Source organism: Nerophis lumbriciformis, linkage group LG28, assembly GCF_033978685.3.
Source record: "Nerophis lumbriciformis linkage group LG28, RoL_Nlum_v2.1, whole genome shotgun sequence".
Taxonomy (NCBI): domain Eukaryota; kingdom Metazoa; phylum Chordata; class Actinopteri; order Syngnathiformes; family Syngnathidae; genus Nerophis; species Nerophis lumbriciformis.
This window is the reverse complement of record NC_084575.2, coordinates 16604302-16622602: the sequence shown is the minus strand read 5'-3', so window position 1 is coordinate 16622602 and position 18301 is coordinate 16604302. Positions and strand designations below refer to the sequence as shown.

General features: G+C 42.0%; 1 protein-coding gene across 2 annotated transcripts in view; it reads right to left on the bottom strand.

Annotated features, from left to right (window-relative positions):
* pik3c2b (phosphatidylinositol-4-phosphate 3-kinase, catalytic subunit type 2 beta) overlaps positions 1–16481 on the bottom strand; it is a 35163-nt gene extending 18682 nt beyond the window's left edge. The window contains exons 1-6 of one of the 2 annotated variants that reach the window (XM_061923752.2): positions 16149–16481; positions 4449–5352; positions 1359–1459; positions 1116–1276; positions 930–1050; positions 92–203 (exon numbers count right to left, since the gene is read on the bottom strand). In XM_061923752.2, coding sequence (XP_061779736.2) covers positions 92–203; positions 930–1050; positions 1116–1276; positions 1359–1459; positions 4449–5261 — 1308 coding nt within the window. In that variant the 5' untranslated portion in view covers positions 5262–5352; positions 16149–16481. The remainder of the gene's footprint in view (positions 1–91; positions 204–929; positions 1051–1115; positions 1277–1358; positions 1460–4448; positions 5353–16148) is intronic. The other variant, XM_061923753.2, reaches the window with a different exon arrangement.
* Positions 16482–18301: the final 1820 nt, after the last annotated feature.

The window sequence follows — 18301 nt, the reverse complement described above, 5'->3', positions numbered from 1 at the left end:
CCTGAAAACATTACAGACCCCTGCTTTAATCTATTAGTAGGAATTAGTGTTACACCCTTGTGTGTGCGTGTGCGTGTGTGTCTGTGCAGACCGTGCGTGACAATTCCGTGTTGGCGGAAGATCTCTTGGTGAGGATTAGTCGGACGTCCCAGTCGAACTTCAAACATTGTTGGACACACTCCAAACCTGCCAGAGTCTCAGAGCTGACACATAAAAGCAAAGAACAAGTTTAGAAGTTATATATGCAGTGTGTGAGAAGCCTAAATAAACGACGACACTGGAGGCCGATGAAGAATAAAACACAATAAAGCGACACAAAGTGAAAATACAAACAGGAAGCACCTGACCAACACAGAAGCTTGCTATTGTTGCACTGCAGGAAGTTCAGACAGGTTCATGGCCAAAATAAGCACACACACACACGTAGAACTTGAAATGTTTTGTTAGATAATGCAATGTTTAAAGTGAGGAAATTCGGACAAACTGCTGTGCGGTTTGGGACTAAGTGGTAAAGTGGAAGTAAAATCATCATCAAACATGTTCATAAAGCACAGCAGTGTGTGTGTGTGTGTGTGTGTGGTTGCAGTGGTTCACCACAGCTCAGTTATTACTGAAACCACACATCAGCTCAACATGGTAGGAAACATCTCTGGTGAGTTTTAAGACTGATGAAACACATTACGACCACGGGGGGCGCCATTATTCATGCACACTTTCAAGTTAGGTGGGCTTCATTCAAGATGTTTTCACATTAAATTTATGTGATGCCACATTTTTTTGATATTTTATCATAAATGTCAATGTATAAATGTCAGTTCATCTTTGACTTGTGATATAACTTTAAAAAGGAAACAGGAAACAATAGTTTCTACCTGGATTGGACTAGATAGTCAGGGGTCTTTTAAAAAACCTTCAGCTGAGCTTCTTACTTTCTGAGGTACTCGTCATGTCCGCAGACCTTCAGCAAGTAGTCGTCCACGTCCACATGGTCTAGGTCATCCTGGGCGTAACACAGGGTCTGATAGATGAGCAGGTCTATTGTGGATGAGCCTAACAGACAAATGTTGTCATTTCTCCTGGTCCCGTGACTGGTGGAAACACAGCAAGCTTCCTACCGTCACAGGTGAAGGTGAGAGGCTCTCTGAAGTGGCCGCTGATGACGGTGACTTTTACACTGACCCCCAGACCTTGATGAAGTTCCTCTTGGCTCACCGACGGCGACCACACAAAGCCTGCGTTCTTTGAGCGGTCGCTGTGTGGATATGCTGAACGCAGCCTACATAAACACAAAAACTCTGGTCATAAGTGTGTGCGTGTGTGCATGCGTGCGTGTACGTGCGTGCAGGAACGTTACTCACACATCCAACATGTGGCAGAAAGCCGCCACCTCCTCGTCTCGCTCCTCAGACACCTGGAAGAGTTCATATCCAAATCCGTTCATCCTGGAACCGAGGGTCACCTGTCAGTCACACCACGAGGCGACCAATCAGAGAGAGTTTGACGCCTACTGATAACATTTGCAAGCTCGCAACACAGTTGGTCAACATCATTAACATAATAAACTTGTTTGATGTTGATGTTGAACATATTTGAACTAGTTTAGCAACCAGGACCCTCTTCTGGATCCAGAAACAAAAACGCTCAAAAGCAACACAAAGACCCGCTTGTCGTCAGTGTGTCCAGAATGGACAAAGGTCATATTGTCAACACCAACAGAGGAAGTTCTGTACTGTCTTCATGTGAACTCTCTACTTTGCGTGAGCTTCCAAGCATGAAAACACTCTCTCAGCTGCCACTTTTGCGATGCTAATTAGCGATGCACCGAACAATTTTGGTCGAAATTTGACCAAAATTGCATTTACGGCTTTAGGCTGAAAGACAGCGCTACTGAAGCAGGGATAAACAAGAATCTTTATTGATGACTCCACTTCTGCTGCAATTCAGTGATATAAAAAGTGATATATTTTCTGCCATCTACAACCTGAAAAAATGGGAAAAAGTATAATTTTCCCATTTAACTCTAATCTGGCTGAGAGCAATATGAACACATTATGTTGCAAGTTACACAAATTATAAATATATTGGCGGTAATCACAGTCAGCCACCTCTACTCAGGTTTTATGTATCATATTGCAGCGACTATGTTTTCAAAGTTGGTGCAGCACAACATTATTTCCGGTTCACTCATCTTTTTGGCAAAGCACATCCATCTTCTTCTTAACATTCTTGACCTGACCATCCCTTCTTGATATTAGCCTGTGTTCAATTCCCAGAGACACAGCAATAACAGCTGGCTTTCAATCTCACTCCTCTGACGTTAGCTGAAAACCCCAGAATGAAGCACTTCCTACTGAGTCCTGCTTGGTCAGAGCGTGCTGCGCTCAGCTGCATGGCTACTTTCAATATGATTTGCGTATTTATAAGAGGATGCGGCCTGGCCGAGATCTGGGCATGCCAAACCACGCACACGTCTGCGGTTAATCTCAAGTTGATTGCGATGTAAAAAAAAAAAAAAGTGCTTGGTGATAACCACACAATTAGCGCCGCATAAAATATAATTTCGCTACTGGTTCGACGTTTCCTAAAGAATTATGTAAAAAAAAACAAAAAAAAACTAAAAGCACTGTCCAGCTGTTTACCGACGTACACTATTCATGGTTACTATTCATGAATATCGGCTTCAATTATTGGTTATTGGCCTACTTGACTACTAATATTCGCTATCGGCTTTGAAAAAACCATATCGGTCGATCTCTTTATCACATGTCGATGGGCAATCTGCCGAAGGCGAATGATGATGAAGAAAGGAGCACGCTATCTGGAGTGGAGTGGAGTGGAGGCAACATGTCTGTGATGTGGATGCACTTCAATATATCGGAGATAGACCCACAGACAGCGATCTGCAAAATGTGCAATGTGGAAATATTAAGGGCCCCAGCAGCACTGGCTGATAGTCCAGGATACTGCACTGCACAGTGACAGAAGTCGGGCCACTTGTGTACACTAAAACAATCTCCAATAAGACCAGAAAAAGATGCTGCATTTGTCATTAGTAGAAGTGGAGGTTTTTTTATCGATTTTTAGATGCATTGCAATTTGGACATGGACGATTATAGAATCAATTAGTAAAAGTCAATAATCAATCAATTTATTTATTGTAAATAAAGTAATGCAGACAGTTCTAAAATTTGGCCGACCGTAGCGAGAGATCCGACCAGCTCCATTACTATCAGGCACCTATGGTTCAGTTTTGCAAACATTTCCATTGATTTAATAAATGTAAAAAAAAAATGTAACTGTTTCTTTTTCCAAATTAATGGTTTTTTCAAAGTTGCAAGTGATAAACACTTGTTTAGTGAAACAAAAATAAATGTAAAACTGCATCAATATACATACATAAAGATGTATCAATAATAGATTTTAAATTAAATCGGAGCTACTAAATTGTAATCGTAATTGAATCATGAGGTGCCCAAAGATTCCCACCTCTAGTCATTAGTCATTTTTAAATGAAGATAAAGTCACTAAAAGGATTGGAAAAGTCTCAAGATCAACTCCGAACGACGGAATGAAACTGGAAAAATGCTCACTTCCAGCGAAACTAGACAGTCATTGGATAAAAGCTTTGCTTTGCCCATCGGACGCTCAGCGTCAATGGGAGTCAATGGCCATGGCCGAGCTTCCGCACGATTATTGGATGATCTGTCTGAGGCTGAATCCCTTTTTGATTGACAGCAAAATATCCAATGACTGTCTTGTTTCGCTAAAGTAGAAAATCGCACACTATAATCGCTGTTGACGTCTTCTTTGGGGCATGTCAACTTTGTCTTTTTGGCCTAATAATTATTATTCTATCATTATAATGCCATATATTAAAATATGTTGTATTATTTTTTTCTTGTATATTGTTGAAATACCAATGTAAATAAATATATGCGTCATTTTATGTGTTTAACTTTGAAGGATAAACATTAATTTGTGCAATTTCAATACTTTGATTTTAAATAGGTTGATACAGTCATAGCCAGAAATGCAATAGTAATAATAACTGTTTTGGTTTTCAACCTTGGTTTCCTAATTTTTGGTTTTGGCCAAAAAATTTCATTGCAGCCCTAATGCTATTAGCATGATCTGGCAGACATAGGAGTTCATGTGATCTGTGATAGCGATGGACTTGTGGGGGTGTCTTACATTAAGGAGAAAACAACATCAGATAATCTGTCAGATCAGCAGCCCCCAGAATGGGGGGTGGGGCCAATGTGACCCCATATCTGCCTGATTATCCTAGTGTGTGTGTGTGTGTGTGTGCGTGTGTGTTTGTGTGATATTTCTGCTTCACTAAGTCTTCTTCATAAATCGGTTGGCTGTCACTACGGAGACATGTTTGTGACACCCTATGTCTTACAGTTGATGCCTAACAGGAACACAAAAGTTTTTAAAGTTCTTACCGGGTCTGCAGACACTCGACGCTGGCTCTTGTTACTCTTGGGAACAGGAACATATGTCCTGGGCGGGACTTGAGGAGGGAGGGTCTTACTGCGTGCCACAGGCTTGCCAGATTGGTCCCTCCTGCTCCCGTTGAGTCGGGATAGTGATTCATTGATGATGTCATAGTTGAGCTCTCCAGAGGTCACTTTGGACTGATCTGCATCTGGGGTGTACAGATTGACATTGTGGGACACGGTGGACCCGCGGTGTGCCAAGAAGGGATTCTCGGACCCAGTTGATGAGGGAGTGATAGGGTTTCTTGGCGGGACGGCAGGGGGGTTGTCATCAGGAAAAGTTGGGAGGCTTTTAAGAGGAACTTCAGAGTTTGAGCTAACTGTGTCTACAGGGCTGGAACCGGAATAGTCTCTGACCTTTGTCAGCTCTGGACTGTCCAAGATGTAGAGGGACTCTGTGAGGTAGCTCCCATGCGGACGGGGTGCCCTGGCTGGGGGGAGCTGTGCAGATTGGGATCCTCCAGGTTGGTTGAGTGAGGAATCCCCAAGCATGCATGTGGTGTTGGCAACTGGCTGTCTGGGGATGGGCCGTGGGCGCTCAATGGAGGTCGTTGGGGTCTCGGAGCAGGATAGACTTGAAGCTCGCGATTCAGCGGGGCCACTTTGGGGATCACTTTTGTCCTGTTTCAGTCTTGAGAGGGCATCATACTCCATCTGCAGGGCCTCGGCCAGGACCAGCTCCTTCTGACTCAGGCCTAGAGCCTCCAGACAGGCCCAGCCTGCCTCGCTGCTCTCTTTCTCAGTCTGAGCTGCTGACATGATGGCCCACCCCCCTCAGCCCAGTTGGACCAAGACGAAGGAGGAAGGTCCACAGGCGTTCTCTGAGGTCCAGTGAGGACTCATGGAGCTGCTGGAAAACACACAAGATGATCTCATTTTTTCTTTCGCGCTACAAAAAACACACATCATACACAATTTATTGTAATGAATACACAAAACATAATAGGGTTTACTGACTTACGCTATCATAGAACTATTCAACTTTATTGAACTATCCACTGTCTCTATACTGTATATTAAAATGAACATGTTGTAAAATAAATGTCTCTTTTTTTGTAGTTTCTGTACCTACTGAGGTGACTTTTGCAGTGAAATTCCAACATGGTTACAACACTAATGGAGAGCTGTAACTAAAACAGAAGTCCATCCAAATGAGAATGTGAAGGTGCGTCCAAAACAGTAGGACAGAGAGCCCGGCATCAAACATATAAAGAAAAGTAGATTTATTCGTGAAGAATAGACAAAGTAGGACCAATCCTAAATGACTCCCGTGTCTGGAATCTTCAGGGGGGGAAGCCTCACACAGAAGGGATCCACAGGATGTCACCGTACCTTGCAAGACCTCAGCTCAGCGAGCATCAAAGGATTAACTTGAGCAAGGAAGTTTGTTAATATTTTTACATTTTTACTCCTTTTTATACATTTAAAACCGTTAAAGGGGCTGTTTAGGAAGCTGCATAGGAGGCTTTAAGGTTCGGACGAGCTGCATGCAATATAACCCGCAGTTTTCCTGGCCAGACCATATGAGCCATGCCCCAATAACACACAAGCACACAACAAAAGGATTACATTGTGGTAAAAAAACAGTGTTTGGAAAAGTTGCATTTCAGTCTCCTGTTAAACAGGAATATTGCAACTACCATAGCATCTGTTTATGTATCCATTCCTAATCAAAGATCTCTTTTGTATGCGACGGGCATGCACATTTGCACAATACAAACGTGACTGACAGCCTGAACACCAGTAATCTTATTCTGCCCTCACGTCAACTTCTGTAGAACAGTGATTCTCAAACTGTGGTACGTGTACCACTAGTGGGACGTGAGCTCCATCTAGTGTTGCGCCAAAAAAGTCACTTCTACGAGTCTGTATGGAAGAGTGGCCAGACGGAAGCCATTCCTTTGTAAGTTTGCTAAAATGCCCGAGAGTCACACACACATAGCACACGGCTAATGCTAACGCAAACGAGAGCAAGACGTTTGTTCCAAAGAAAATTATACTGTTGTTGGTGGTTTAGTTTTGCGTTTAGGTGTGGAACAAATTAATGCAGCCTGCAAAGTTTGTTTAAAAAAAGGGAGCAGCACAACAAACTTATTCCAAAATCTGAAACCAAAGCATCCAGCCAAGTGGGGGAAATGCAACTCTCTATAAGGAAAACAAGAATATTAACAAACAAACCCCTGCTAAAAAGCAGCTTTTACACAAGGTCGTTCTGCACGTTGCTAAAGATGTGGTGTCCAAACAGTGGAAAAGCCTACATTTATCCACTTGAAACTACAGAGACCTCTCAATGCTACATTTTACCTACAGAAGTATTTTATCCAAGAAGGAAGCTTTGCCTCCCATAGGAAGCTCTACATTAAATAACTTTTTGATCATATGAGCAAAACCTTCATAGTAGATATGCCAGAAATAGCTACAATAGCTAAATTTAACCTGTTTAGTTTTTTGAAAAGGATAATATACAAAGTCGAATATGTATTTGGGGCAGCACGGTGGAACAAGGGTTAGTGCATGTGCCTCACAATTCGAAGGTCCTGAGTAGTCCTGAGTTCAATCCCGGGCTCGGGATATTTCTGTGTGGAGTTTGCATGTTCTCCCCGTGACTGCGTGGGTTCCCTCCGGGTACTCCGGCTTCCTCCCACCTCCAAAGACATGCACTTGGGGATAGGTTGATTGGCAACACTAAATTGGCCCTAGTGTGTGAATGTGAGTGTGAATGTTGTCTGTCTATCTGTGTTGACCCTGCGATGAGGTGGCGACTTGTCCAGGGTGTATCCCGCCTTCCGCCCGAATGCAACTGAGATAGGCTCCAGCAACCCCCGCGACCCCAAAAAGGTAGAAAGTGGTAGAAAATGGATGGATGGATGAATATGTATTTGGACTAGGGCTGGGCGATATATCGATATACGCGATATATCGCAGGTTTGTCTCTGTGCGATATAGAAAATGACTATATCGTGATATTCGAGTATACGTTCTCACGCAGATGCTTTTAGCTGCGGGCATTACACTACAGGCTCTTCTCACTATGTCTTGTCGCTCCTTCTCACAGACAACAAGCGCACCTTCTTACACACATCACATACTGTCACGTCATACGTCACATACGTATACACCAGAGGTGTGGACTCGAGTCACATGACTTGGACTCGAGTCAGACTCGAGTCATGAATTTGATGACTTTAGACTCGACTTGACAAAATGTGAAGAGACTTGCAACTCGACTTAGACTTTAACATCAATGACTTGTGACTTCACTTGGACTTGAGCCTTTTGACTTGACATGACTTGCCACTTTCCCCAAAATCCAAAGCTTAAAAAGTTATTTGGGAGCGCTCCGTATTTTTCATTTTCTTCGTCTGTCTATCAGCGTGTTATTCCTGTCAGCTGGTGTGCTGTCAGTACAACAGCCAATCAAATTAGATATACGTTGTTTTCATCACACAGCATTCATCCAATCAAATTGCAGGACAACCAATGAACTAGAGTTGTCCAACAACGTGCCAGTGATAAACAATTATGTTAAAGTTGGTTTCGTTCGGGTATAAAAACTACGACTTGGTCAACAAAAAACGAATTGCGGTATGCAAATCACGCAGTTCGAATATTACAGACGGAGACGCAACAATTTCCAACTTCGTTCGACATTTGAAGTTGCACAAAGAAGGGTAAGTTCTGAATGTAAGATAACGTTTATTGGCTAAGTAACGTGACTTTTATTTGCTGTGTAGTTAAATCAGTGAGGCTGCAAACTCACTGCTAACGTTATAACCATAGACATCTTATAAGTAGACGCAGCATCGAGCGCTACTGCCTACTGGCGCAGACGAGGCGCGTGGCCGCCATCTTGGAGTGGTGATCCGCTCCACTCAGTGCAATTAATTTGGCAGGAGCAATGAACTGTCAGCGCATTTAATTCATTTTACCTCACTGAATACGACTGATTTTCACCCCCTTTTTTGTCATACGTGTAGCCATGATAACAGACACATGTTTTGGCGTGTTTTATTATTCATAGTTTGCTTAACAGTAATATAATATTCTTATACACTATAAATGACCAGACGTCCGAGATCAAAACTGGGAATATAATCCCAGAGAAGGGGGAAAAAAACGGTAATCTATTTTTAAATTGAAGAAACAATATGATTAGGTTATATATACATATGTGTGTATCCTACATAAACAATGTATGAATACATTAGATATCTATATATCTTAGGGACCTATAGACTGTATCTCTGTTGCTTCAGCAGCAGAGTTTATTCTGTCTTGACACTTTGTATTGATATTTTCTATTACATTCTTCCCTTAAATGATAATGTTTGCAGTGATTGTTTTATATGTATTATTTTATGTAAGTCGCTTTGGATAAAAGCGTCTGCCAAATACTTAAACATATACAAACACCTGAAAGTCTTCATATCAGCTAAAACCACCAATCTGTTTCACTGGATTCAGAATAAAACCAAATTCTGTTCAACCCAACAATGTTAGTATTTGAATATTGTTACTTGAAGACTAATTCCTGGTTACAATTATACTGTTAAGAAAGTATTGTCTTATACTTTGCCTAAAATGAGAATGCATCATAATCAGTGGCGGCTGGTGAATTTTGTTTTAGGTGGGGCTGAAAGTTTGTAAACCAAACCCCTGTAGGGGCGTCATCCTCCCCCAGAAGATTTCTTTGTGATTTTCACATACAAATATTGAAGATCTTTGATCCTTCTCAACTCTGTGGTAATATTATTTTCATAAAATACAACCAATAGTACGTTAATGTTAAATCTCACTTGTGAAAAGTAATCCCCCGATTCCTATTTTCAACAGTCCGCTCATTTGAGCAGGAAAACGGTGAACACCACCATCTTTGTTTTCTACCTGTCATCTGTCAGTTTCGGCTGCTCGCCGGCTCCTCATCAGCACTTCAAGATGGCGGCCAAATTGCTCACGTCACAGCAACCAATGCTGCGTCTACTTATAAGATGTCTATGGTTATAACGTCATTGCAAACACGGCAATCTGTTGCGTCCACTGCAGTTTGCTACCTTATTCATACTTTTTGTCAAGTGATTTTTTTTTAAGCAGGGTTTCATGAGGTACCTATACATAACGTTACGTTAGTCAATGTATCACACACAGTAACGTAACGTTAGACGGCAGTCAGCAGCACCGCGTATTTTAGCCACCTACAAAAAGACAAACATAGTCAAATAAAGGTCAGTTAAAATGTATACTATATTAAGAATATGTGTACATATTGCATAGGGTCCTGACATCTAAAAAGTACAACTCTGTTCATTGTTATGTTCATATATTTGTTATGTTTTTCATGTGTACGCACACATAAACACACATACAGTATGAGATGAGATCAATAAGATAAGGTAAGAACAGGATAGAAACTGCTGTGGAACTAGTTACAATGCAATATGCCATGGAAATACAATGTTAACACTTTTGTGCAAATAAGTACAGTTGCACTTGTTTTTTTTTCAAATGTGTTTATTCTGTAAAGGAATGAGTTACATGTTTAAAATGACTGGTTAATAGTGCTATTTTGAAGTGCAATGTCAGCACTATCTTTTTCCCTGCAATTTCAAATGCACTTGTTTTAATAAATAAATACAGCGTTTTAAAAGCATACACAATCTGTGTAAATATATTAGTCTGTGGTTAAATGACTTGAAAGGACTCGAAACTCAAAATGCAGGACTTGGGACTTGACTTGAGACTTTCCAGTCTTGACTTTGGACTTGACTCGGACTTGCCCTGTCTTGACTCGAGACTTGACTCGAGACTTGAGGGTAAAGACTTGAGACTTACTTGTGACTTGCAAAGCAATGACTTGGTCCCACCTCTGGTATACGCCCTCCTTGAGCAGAGAGGTAGCAGCATGGCTAAAGTTAGCTGTGATGCGAGTGGGAAGACGAGAGAGAGAAGGTGCGAATCTGGTAACAAATGAAGGAATAATTAATTCCCAAGAGAAACAGCAGGGAGTCCATCGTCTGGCGGTGGTTTGGCTTCAAGTGGGAATATGTCGAACAGACAACCGTAATTTGTCAAGTGTGGGGCGAAAGCGTTTCTACAAAAAGTAGCATTACTGCTAATATGTAGCATCATTTGAAAAGTCACCTGAAGAGTGCTTGAAACTCTGCATGTCAACATCTCCGTTCGGTGCCACACCATCAAAATGCAGAGGCAAACATTTCCACATCAACACCGTATGAAAAAAAGAGTCAACAGAAGGAGATAACGTCCGCAGGAACCTACCAAATAGCGAAGGACGAACACTATTTGATTTCCTATTATGCAGCTTGTTTTTATTTGACACTTATTGAAATATCTTGTGTGACATCATGTTTAAAAGGCCTACTGAAACCCACTACTACCAACCACGCAGTCTGATAGTTTATATATCAATGATGAAATCTTAACATTGCAACACATGCCAATACGGCCGGGTTAGCTTACTAAAGTGCAATTTTAAATTTCGCGCGAAATATCCTGCTGAAAACGTCTCGGTATGATGACGCCGGCACGTGACGTCATGGATTGTAGAGGACATTTTGGGACAGCATGGTGGCCAGCTATTAAGTCGTCTGTTTTCATCGCAAAATTCCACAGTATTCTGGACATCTGTGTTGGTGAATCTTTTGCAAATTTTTCAATGAACAATGGAGACAGCAAAGAAGAAAGCTGTAGGTGGGAAGCGGTGTATTGCGGGCGGCTGCAGCAACACAAACACAGCCGGTGTTTCATTGTTTACATTCCCGAAAGATGACAGTCAAGCTTTACCATTGGCCTGTGGAGAACTGGGACAACAGAGACTCTTACCAGGAGGACTTTGAGTTGGATGCGCAGACGCGGTACCGTGAGTACGCATGCAGCTGCGGCTTCCATACATTTGATCGCTTGCCCGTACGTGCGTGCCGCTATGTGCATGTCACGTACGTAACTTTGGGGACTTTGGGGAAATATATGTGCTGTATGAACTTTGGGGAGGTGAACGGTACTTTGGGCTGTAGGATTGAGTGTGTTGTGCAGGTGTTTGAGTTGTATTGGCGGGTTATATGGACGGGAGGGGGGAGGTGTTTGTTAAGCGGGATTAATTTGTGGCATATTAAATATAAGCCTGGTTGTGTTGTGGCTAATAGAGTATATATATGTCTTGTGTTTATTTACTGTTTTAGTCATTCCCAGCTGAATATCAGGTCCCACCCGCCTCTCACAGCATCTTCCCTATCTGAATCGCTCCCACTGCCCTCTAGTCCTTCACTCTCACTTTCCTCATCCACAAATCTTTCATCCTCGCTCATATTAATGGGGAAATCGTCGCTTTCTCGGTCCGAATCGCTCTCGCTGCTGGTGGCCATGATTGTAAACAATGTGCAGATGTGAGGAGCTCCACAACCTGTGACGTCACGCTACTCGTCTGCTACTTCCGGTACAGGCAAGGCTTTTTTATCAGCGACCAAAAGTTGCGAACTTTATCGTCAATGTTCTCTAATAAATCCTTTCAGCAAAAATATGGCAATATCACGAAATGATCAAGTATGACACATACAATGGACCTGCTATCCCCGTTTAAATAAGAAAATCGCATTTCAGTAGGCCTTTAAACTAATAGCTTGTTTTAAAATGTCTCTGACAATCTTGCACTTTCTGTTTTGGAAATGACATGAATGTTTGTGCCACTGCCTAATAACTGTTTAATAAATACAGTTTTGGTAAATTGACTTAGTTGTGATTTCCTTCTCTGCCTGAAAGTTTAAAAGTAGCATATATTAATGCAGTATGAAGAAGAATGTTTTAATGTAGACACATAGAATCATCATACTGCTGTGATTATATGCATCAAGTGTTAATTCAAGGCTAAGGCAAAATATCGAGATATATATCATGTATCGTGATATGGCCTAAAAATATCGAGATATTAAAAAAAGGCCTTATCGCCCAGCCCTAATATGGACTAAAAAGAACCAACCCATTTTATTGATATCATAATTTTGCTAAGAGGAAAATGCCATTTCAAATGACTAACTTTGATCAAATAAAAGCAAAGTATTTTTAAATTATCTCTGAAAAAAATCGGGCCTAGGTTGAGTTATACCGAAACCTTTAACAATGTAAATACGCTGACACAACATCCAGACGTGATAAAACATGTATTCTACTTTCAGTTCTGTAATTGCTTAGGAGGACCGGTTAGCTTGAGACCCAGACAGACCTGAGGTACTGACAGGAACCAACACAACGTGACCAACAAAGGAAGGAAGGAAAGGTGCAAAACAATCTTGTTATTCCAAAGCTTGACAGGAAAACTTTTAGGAAGGAAACGCGACACCTGAAGCTACAAGCAGATCAGACCATGGATGAGCAGCTACAACAAGTTGGCATATGCACAAAAACCATGGTGTGGGTTTACTTTCTGAAAAATTGAAGATGACGATGTTGGGATGGGTGTGAGCCATGCAACGTGTGTGTGTGTGTATGTAAAGTGGGTCACAGCTGCTTTCTGGGTGTGTTTTATCTGAGAGGACTCACGTCATGAGCACCTCCCCCATTGGCTGCTGAATCTCCCCCAGGCCCTGCCTAACCCCAGGTTTGACATGTGGGCCAGCACCAGTATTTGACTGTTTTCACACACACACACACACACACACACACACACACACACACACACACACACACACACACACACACACACACACACACACACACACACACACCATCAGTGTCATTATCGTCCTAACATGGCTTCATTATGACCACCAATGATGGTTCTGTCTGACAACCGAGTGCGTGCGTGCGTGTGTGCACGTAATAGGTCAGACTTTTACCCCTGAGAGTCACAAAAGGGGGGATGGTATACATGTCATCTTTCTCGCCCAACCACTGCGCACACACACACAAACACCAGAGTTACTGCCGTGTGTTTATCGATTGTATTGATGTATTTAGTGGAGATCACGTGGTCGTCTGTATATTATTATTTATTTAACCTCAAAGGGACCACGCTCATCCTGATTTACATTTCAACAATTCATAAGGGTGCGGGGGTCAGTGTTTCATCCTGCGCCTCTGTGGAAGTGGTCAGCTGAGCGCCTGCTGGTGGTGGACACTTTTGTGTCCCACTGAGCTGAATCAGCAGTGGTGTCCATCAGCAGGACAATGACCTTTAGCATTTGTTTGCATCTGAAAACCACGACCAACAGGATCAGTGCTTAAACTGTGACATGGGCACTATACTCTTCACTTTTCTAGGCCTTCTCAAACTTGTGAGCATATAGACAATGTCATTGCTTCTTGTATTCTTGTGTCTTTTACCAAAGATTTACAGCAGGGGTCGGGAACCTTTTTGGCTGAGAGAGCCATGAAAGCCAAATATTTTAAAATGTTTTTCCGTGAGAGCCACATAATATTTTTTAACACTGAATACATCTAAATGCGTGCATTTTTAAGTAAGACTAACATTTTTAGAGTGTAATAAGTCTCTTATTCTTTTTTAATAACATTGTTATTCTGAAGCTAATCAACAATAAATAAAATACTTCTTACCAATAATACGACTTCTTGAACAGATGCGGTAGAAACGGATGGATGGATTAAAATGCATGAGAATGTTATATATTTTGAACGTTATTTTTAACACTGTGATTACCAGCGGAATTATTCATTACTTATCGTGTTAAGCAATGTCAGCTAAGATTCATCTGAGAGCCAGATGCAGTCACCAAAAGAGCCACAGGTTCCCTACCCCTGATTTACAGGCACATTTTATTCATATATACGTATATCTGCGGTGCCCTCCAAGATTTCTCATTGTAGCCCATTGGGTTGGGTTTTTCCTTGCCCTGATGTGGGATCTGAGCCAAGGATGTCTTTGTGGCTTGTGCAGCCCTTTGAGACACTCGTGATTTAGGGCTATATCAATAAACTTTGATTGATTGATCATCTCAAGTGTTGTATTTTCCCCAAATATTTTAAACAAGCCCAAAGATCAGGACTATTTTGGCCACAGTGATAAATCAGATACTTATTTTCTCATCCAAAATGATTTTCTTTGGTAAGGGCTTTCATTGTAACATTGATCACCATACTGGGAAATAAAGTGAGTATGTACGAAGTTGAGGAGAGACCTGTCAACAAAGCTAACTGCTCAGTGGACTTGTGGTTAGAGTGTCCGCCCTGAGATCGGTAGGTTGTGAGTTCAAACCCCGGCCGAGTCATACCAAAGACTATAAAAATGGGACTAGAGATGTCCGATAATGGCTTTTTGTCGATATCCGATATTGTCCAACTCTTAATTACAGATACCAATATCAACCGATACCGATATACAGTATACAGTCGTGGAATTAACACATTATTATGCCTAATTTTGTTGTGATGCCCCGCTGGATGCATTAAACAATGTAACAAGGTTTTCCAAAATAAGAGAACAACTTCAACTCAAGTTATGGAAAAAAATGCCAACATGGCACTGCCATATTTGTTATTGAAGTCACAAAGTGCAGTATTTTTTTTAACAGCAGCTTGGAATTTGGGACATGCTCCCCCTGAGAGAGCATTAGGAGGTTGAGGTGGGCGGGGTTGGGGGGGTGTGGTTTTCGGAGGGTAGCGGGGGGTGTATATTTTAGCGTCCGGGAAGAGTTAGTGCTGCAAGGGGTTCTGTGTATTTGTTCTGTTGTGTTTATGTTGTGTTACGGTGCGGATGTTCTCCCGAAATGTGTTTGTCATTCTTGTTTGGTGTGGGTTCACAGTGTGGCGCATATTTGTAACAGTGTTAAAGTTGTTTATACGGCCACCCTCAGTGTGACCTGTATGGCTATTGATCAAGTATGCCTTGCATTCACTTGTGAGTGTGAGAAAAGCCGCAGATATTGTGTGACAGGGCCGGTACGCAAAGACAGGGCCTTCAAGGTTTATTGGCGCTCTGTACTTCTCCCTACGTCCGTGTACACAGCAGCGTTTTAAAAAGTCATCAATTTTACTTTTTGAAACCGATACCGATAATTTCCCATATTACATTTTAAAGCATTTATCGGCAGTCAGATATTATCGGACATCCCCAAATGGGACCCATTACCTCCCTGCTTGGCACTCAGCATCAAGGGTTGGAATTGGGGGTTAAATCACCAAAATGATAACCGGGCGCGCCACCGCTGCTGCTCACTGCTCCCCTCACCTCCCAGGGGGGTGAACAAGGGTATGGGTCAAATGCAGAGGTGAATTTCACCACACCTAGTGTGTGTGACAATCGTTTGTACTTTAACTTTCTTAACTTTTAAAACTGTAAATACCTGCACGAAACCCCATTTAAAAAAAATCAATCAATTTAATTAATCGGGCCAAAATCTCACTACATTGGAACAGCTTGGCAAGGTTACAGACCCTTTCTATAAAATATCACCAAAACATATTTCCCGACACGGACGCCGACATTTACACGTATTCATTACAGCAATTGCGAGGACAACAAACACGGTATGTGCGGACAGTAACAAGGAAAGCAGTCAGGACCGTGAAGCATCTGAATGGAGTCTGGCGTGACCTCCCTAAAGTCAGTTAACTTCATGCGCCGCCTCCAGAGGGCTAACATGCTAACAAACTAGCGAGCTAACATACTAGCATCCTTACCTGCGCCCTCCCGGTTCACCGCAGCCGGCAGCCGGCGGCGGGGGCCATCTTAAAGCGGCTGGCGTCCTCTCCAATAATCACATCAACCCCCTTTTAATGTCCTGTCGGCTTAGACAAGCGCGTTGACAGTTGCCAGGGCAGCGTACACACCCCAGACGTTCAGTCACTTCCCCGGGTGTGCCTCAATAAGCTGGATGAACAATGCAGGCGCTGCGGCTAACGGTTCCCTGCGATGCCTCAAGCCCGCACACACGCGAGCTCGTCGGGCTTGCTTTGGACTCTGTACCGACTCGCGCAGCAGCTGCCACAGCAAGGGGAGGCAAGTTCAACAAGAAATACACATCGTTTCCGGTTGAGTTTTTTCAAAGTAAAACAAGACTGAGCCAAGCGCTGTACAGTGCAAGGATGGCAGGTGAGTTAATATTCTATTTTCTGGATATAATATATGTCTTTATTGATGCGCTTATCGCAATATGAACTGCAACACTTTTCAATTATTATTTAATTAATTTTGACTTTTGTGTAATCGCTCCGTTGTGACGTCCATCCATCCATCCATCCATTTCCTACCGCTTGTCCCTTTCACTCAGGCCCGGCCCTAACCAATCTGGCGCCCTAGGCAAGATTTTAGGTGGCGCCCCCCCACATCGGCAGTGAAGTGTATATACTCACAAGAAACCGAATAGCTTTGTCTTTGACCTTTTTTTTTTTTACTTACAACTATACCTAATATATAAAGGGGTGGAAAAGTGACTATTACCTGCAGGGCAAACATTAGCTAACCAGAAGGCAATAACAATGTAAACAAAAAACACCTGCTTAAAATATATAATACAAATGTCCCAGAGGAATGTAGGTGTGAGTACTGTAATTACCTAACGTTACATTATTATTTTCCATAACAATTTAGCCCCCTCCACAATATTAACCCGACGTTAAAACAGAACTAGCTATTTATTGATTAGCAATTGCCGACTCATGTAACATTAGCTTAATGCTAAAAAGCCAGGTTACTATCACATTCTGTAACAGACAAATCATTTCATGTAGGCTAACGTTACCTACTTGCTACCTCTGTCTTTTCTCGTTTCTCCTCCTCTTCTTTTCTCTTTTTTCTTCCCTGGGCACCTGACAGTTTTGGCCGTTTTGACATCTTGTGTTGATTTTTTTGATGTGGTGACGTCCAAAAAGAGTCATGATACGGGAAGGGAGGGGGCGCACCGTGCGGGGGGGGGGGGGGGGGGGGGGGGGATGTTGTAACAAATAATATTTCTATTAAATAGGCTTTACTTTGCATTTTAATTAACGTGGGATTATTTTTTGTATTTAGAAATAATAGTACCAACTTTTTTTCTCTTTTTTTTTTTTTTCTCTCCAACATTTGTGGCACTTGCGTGGCGCCCCCTGATGGACGGCGCCCTTAGCATTTGCCTATACGGCCTGTGCCACGGGCCGGCCCTGCTTTCACTTGTACACTCTGGAGAAGTCGCCACCTCATCACAGGGCCCACACACACACACAATATATACACACACATATATATATATATATATATATATATATATATATATATATATATATATATATATATATATGTATGTGTGGGGGAAAAAAAAAATCACAAGACTATTTCATCTCTACAGGCCTGTTTCATGAGGGGGGGTACCCTCAATCGTCAGGAGATTTCTGACGATTGAGGGTACCCCCCCTCATGAAACAGGCCTGTAGAGATGAAATAGTCTTGTGATTTTTTTTCCCCACACATACATATATTGCGCTCTACTACGGTATCGAGCACTATTTTTTGGATAACCTTATTAAGACATATATATATATATATATATATATATATATATATATATATATATATATATATATATATATATATATATATATATATATGTCCATCCATTTTTCTACCGCTTATCTTTTTCGGGGTCACGGGGGGTGCTGGAGCCTATCTCAGCTGCAATCTATATATATATATATAGGTGCTCAGTGGCCTGGACAAGTCGCCACCTCATCACAGGGCCAACCAACACAGATAGACAAAACACACACACACTCACACACACACACACACACACACACACACACACACACACACACACACACACACACACACACACACTCACACACACACACACACACAC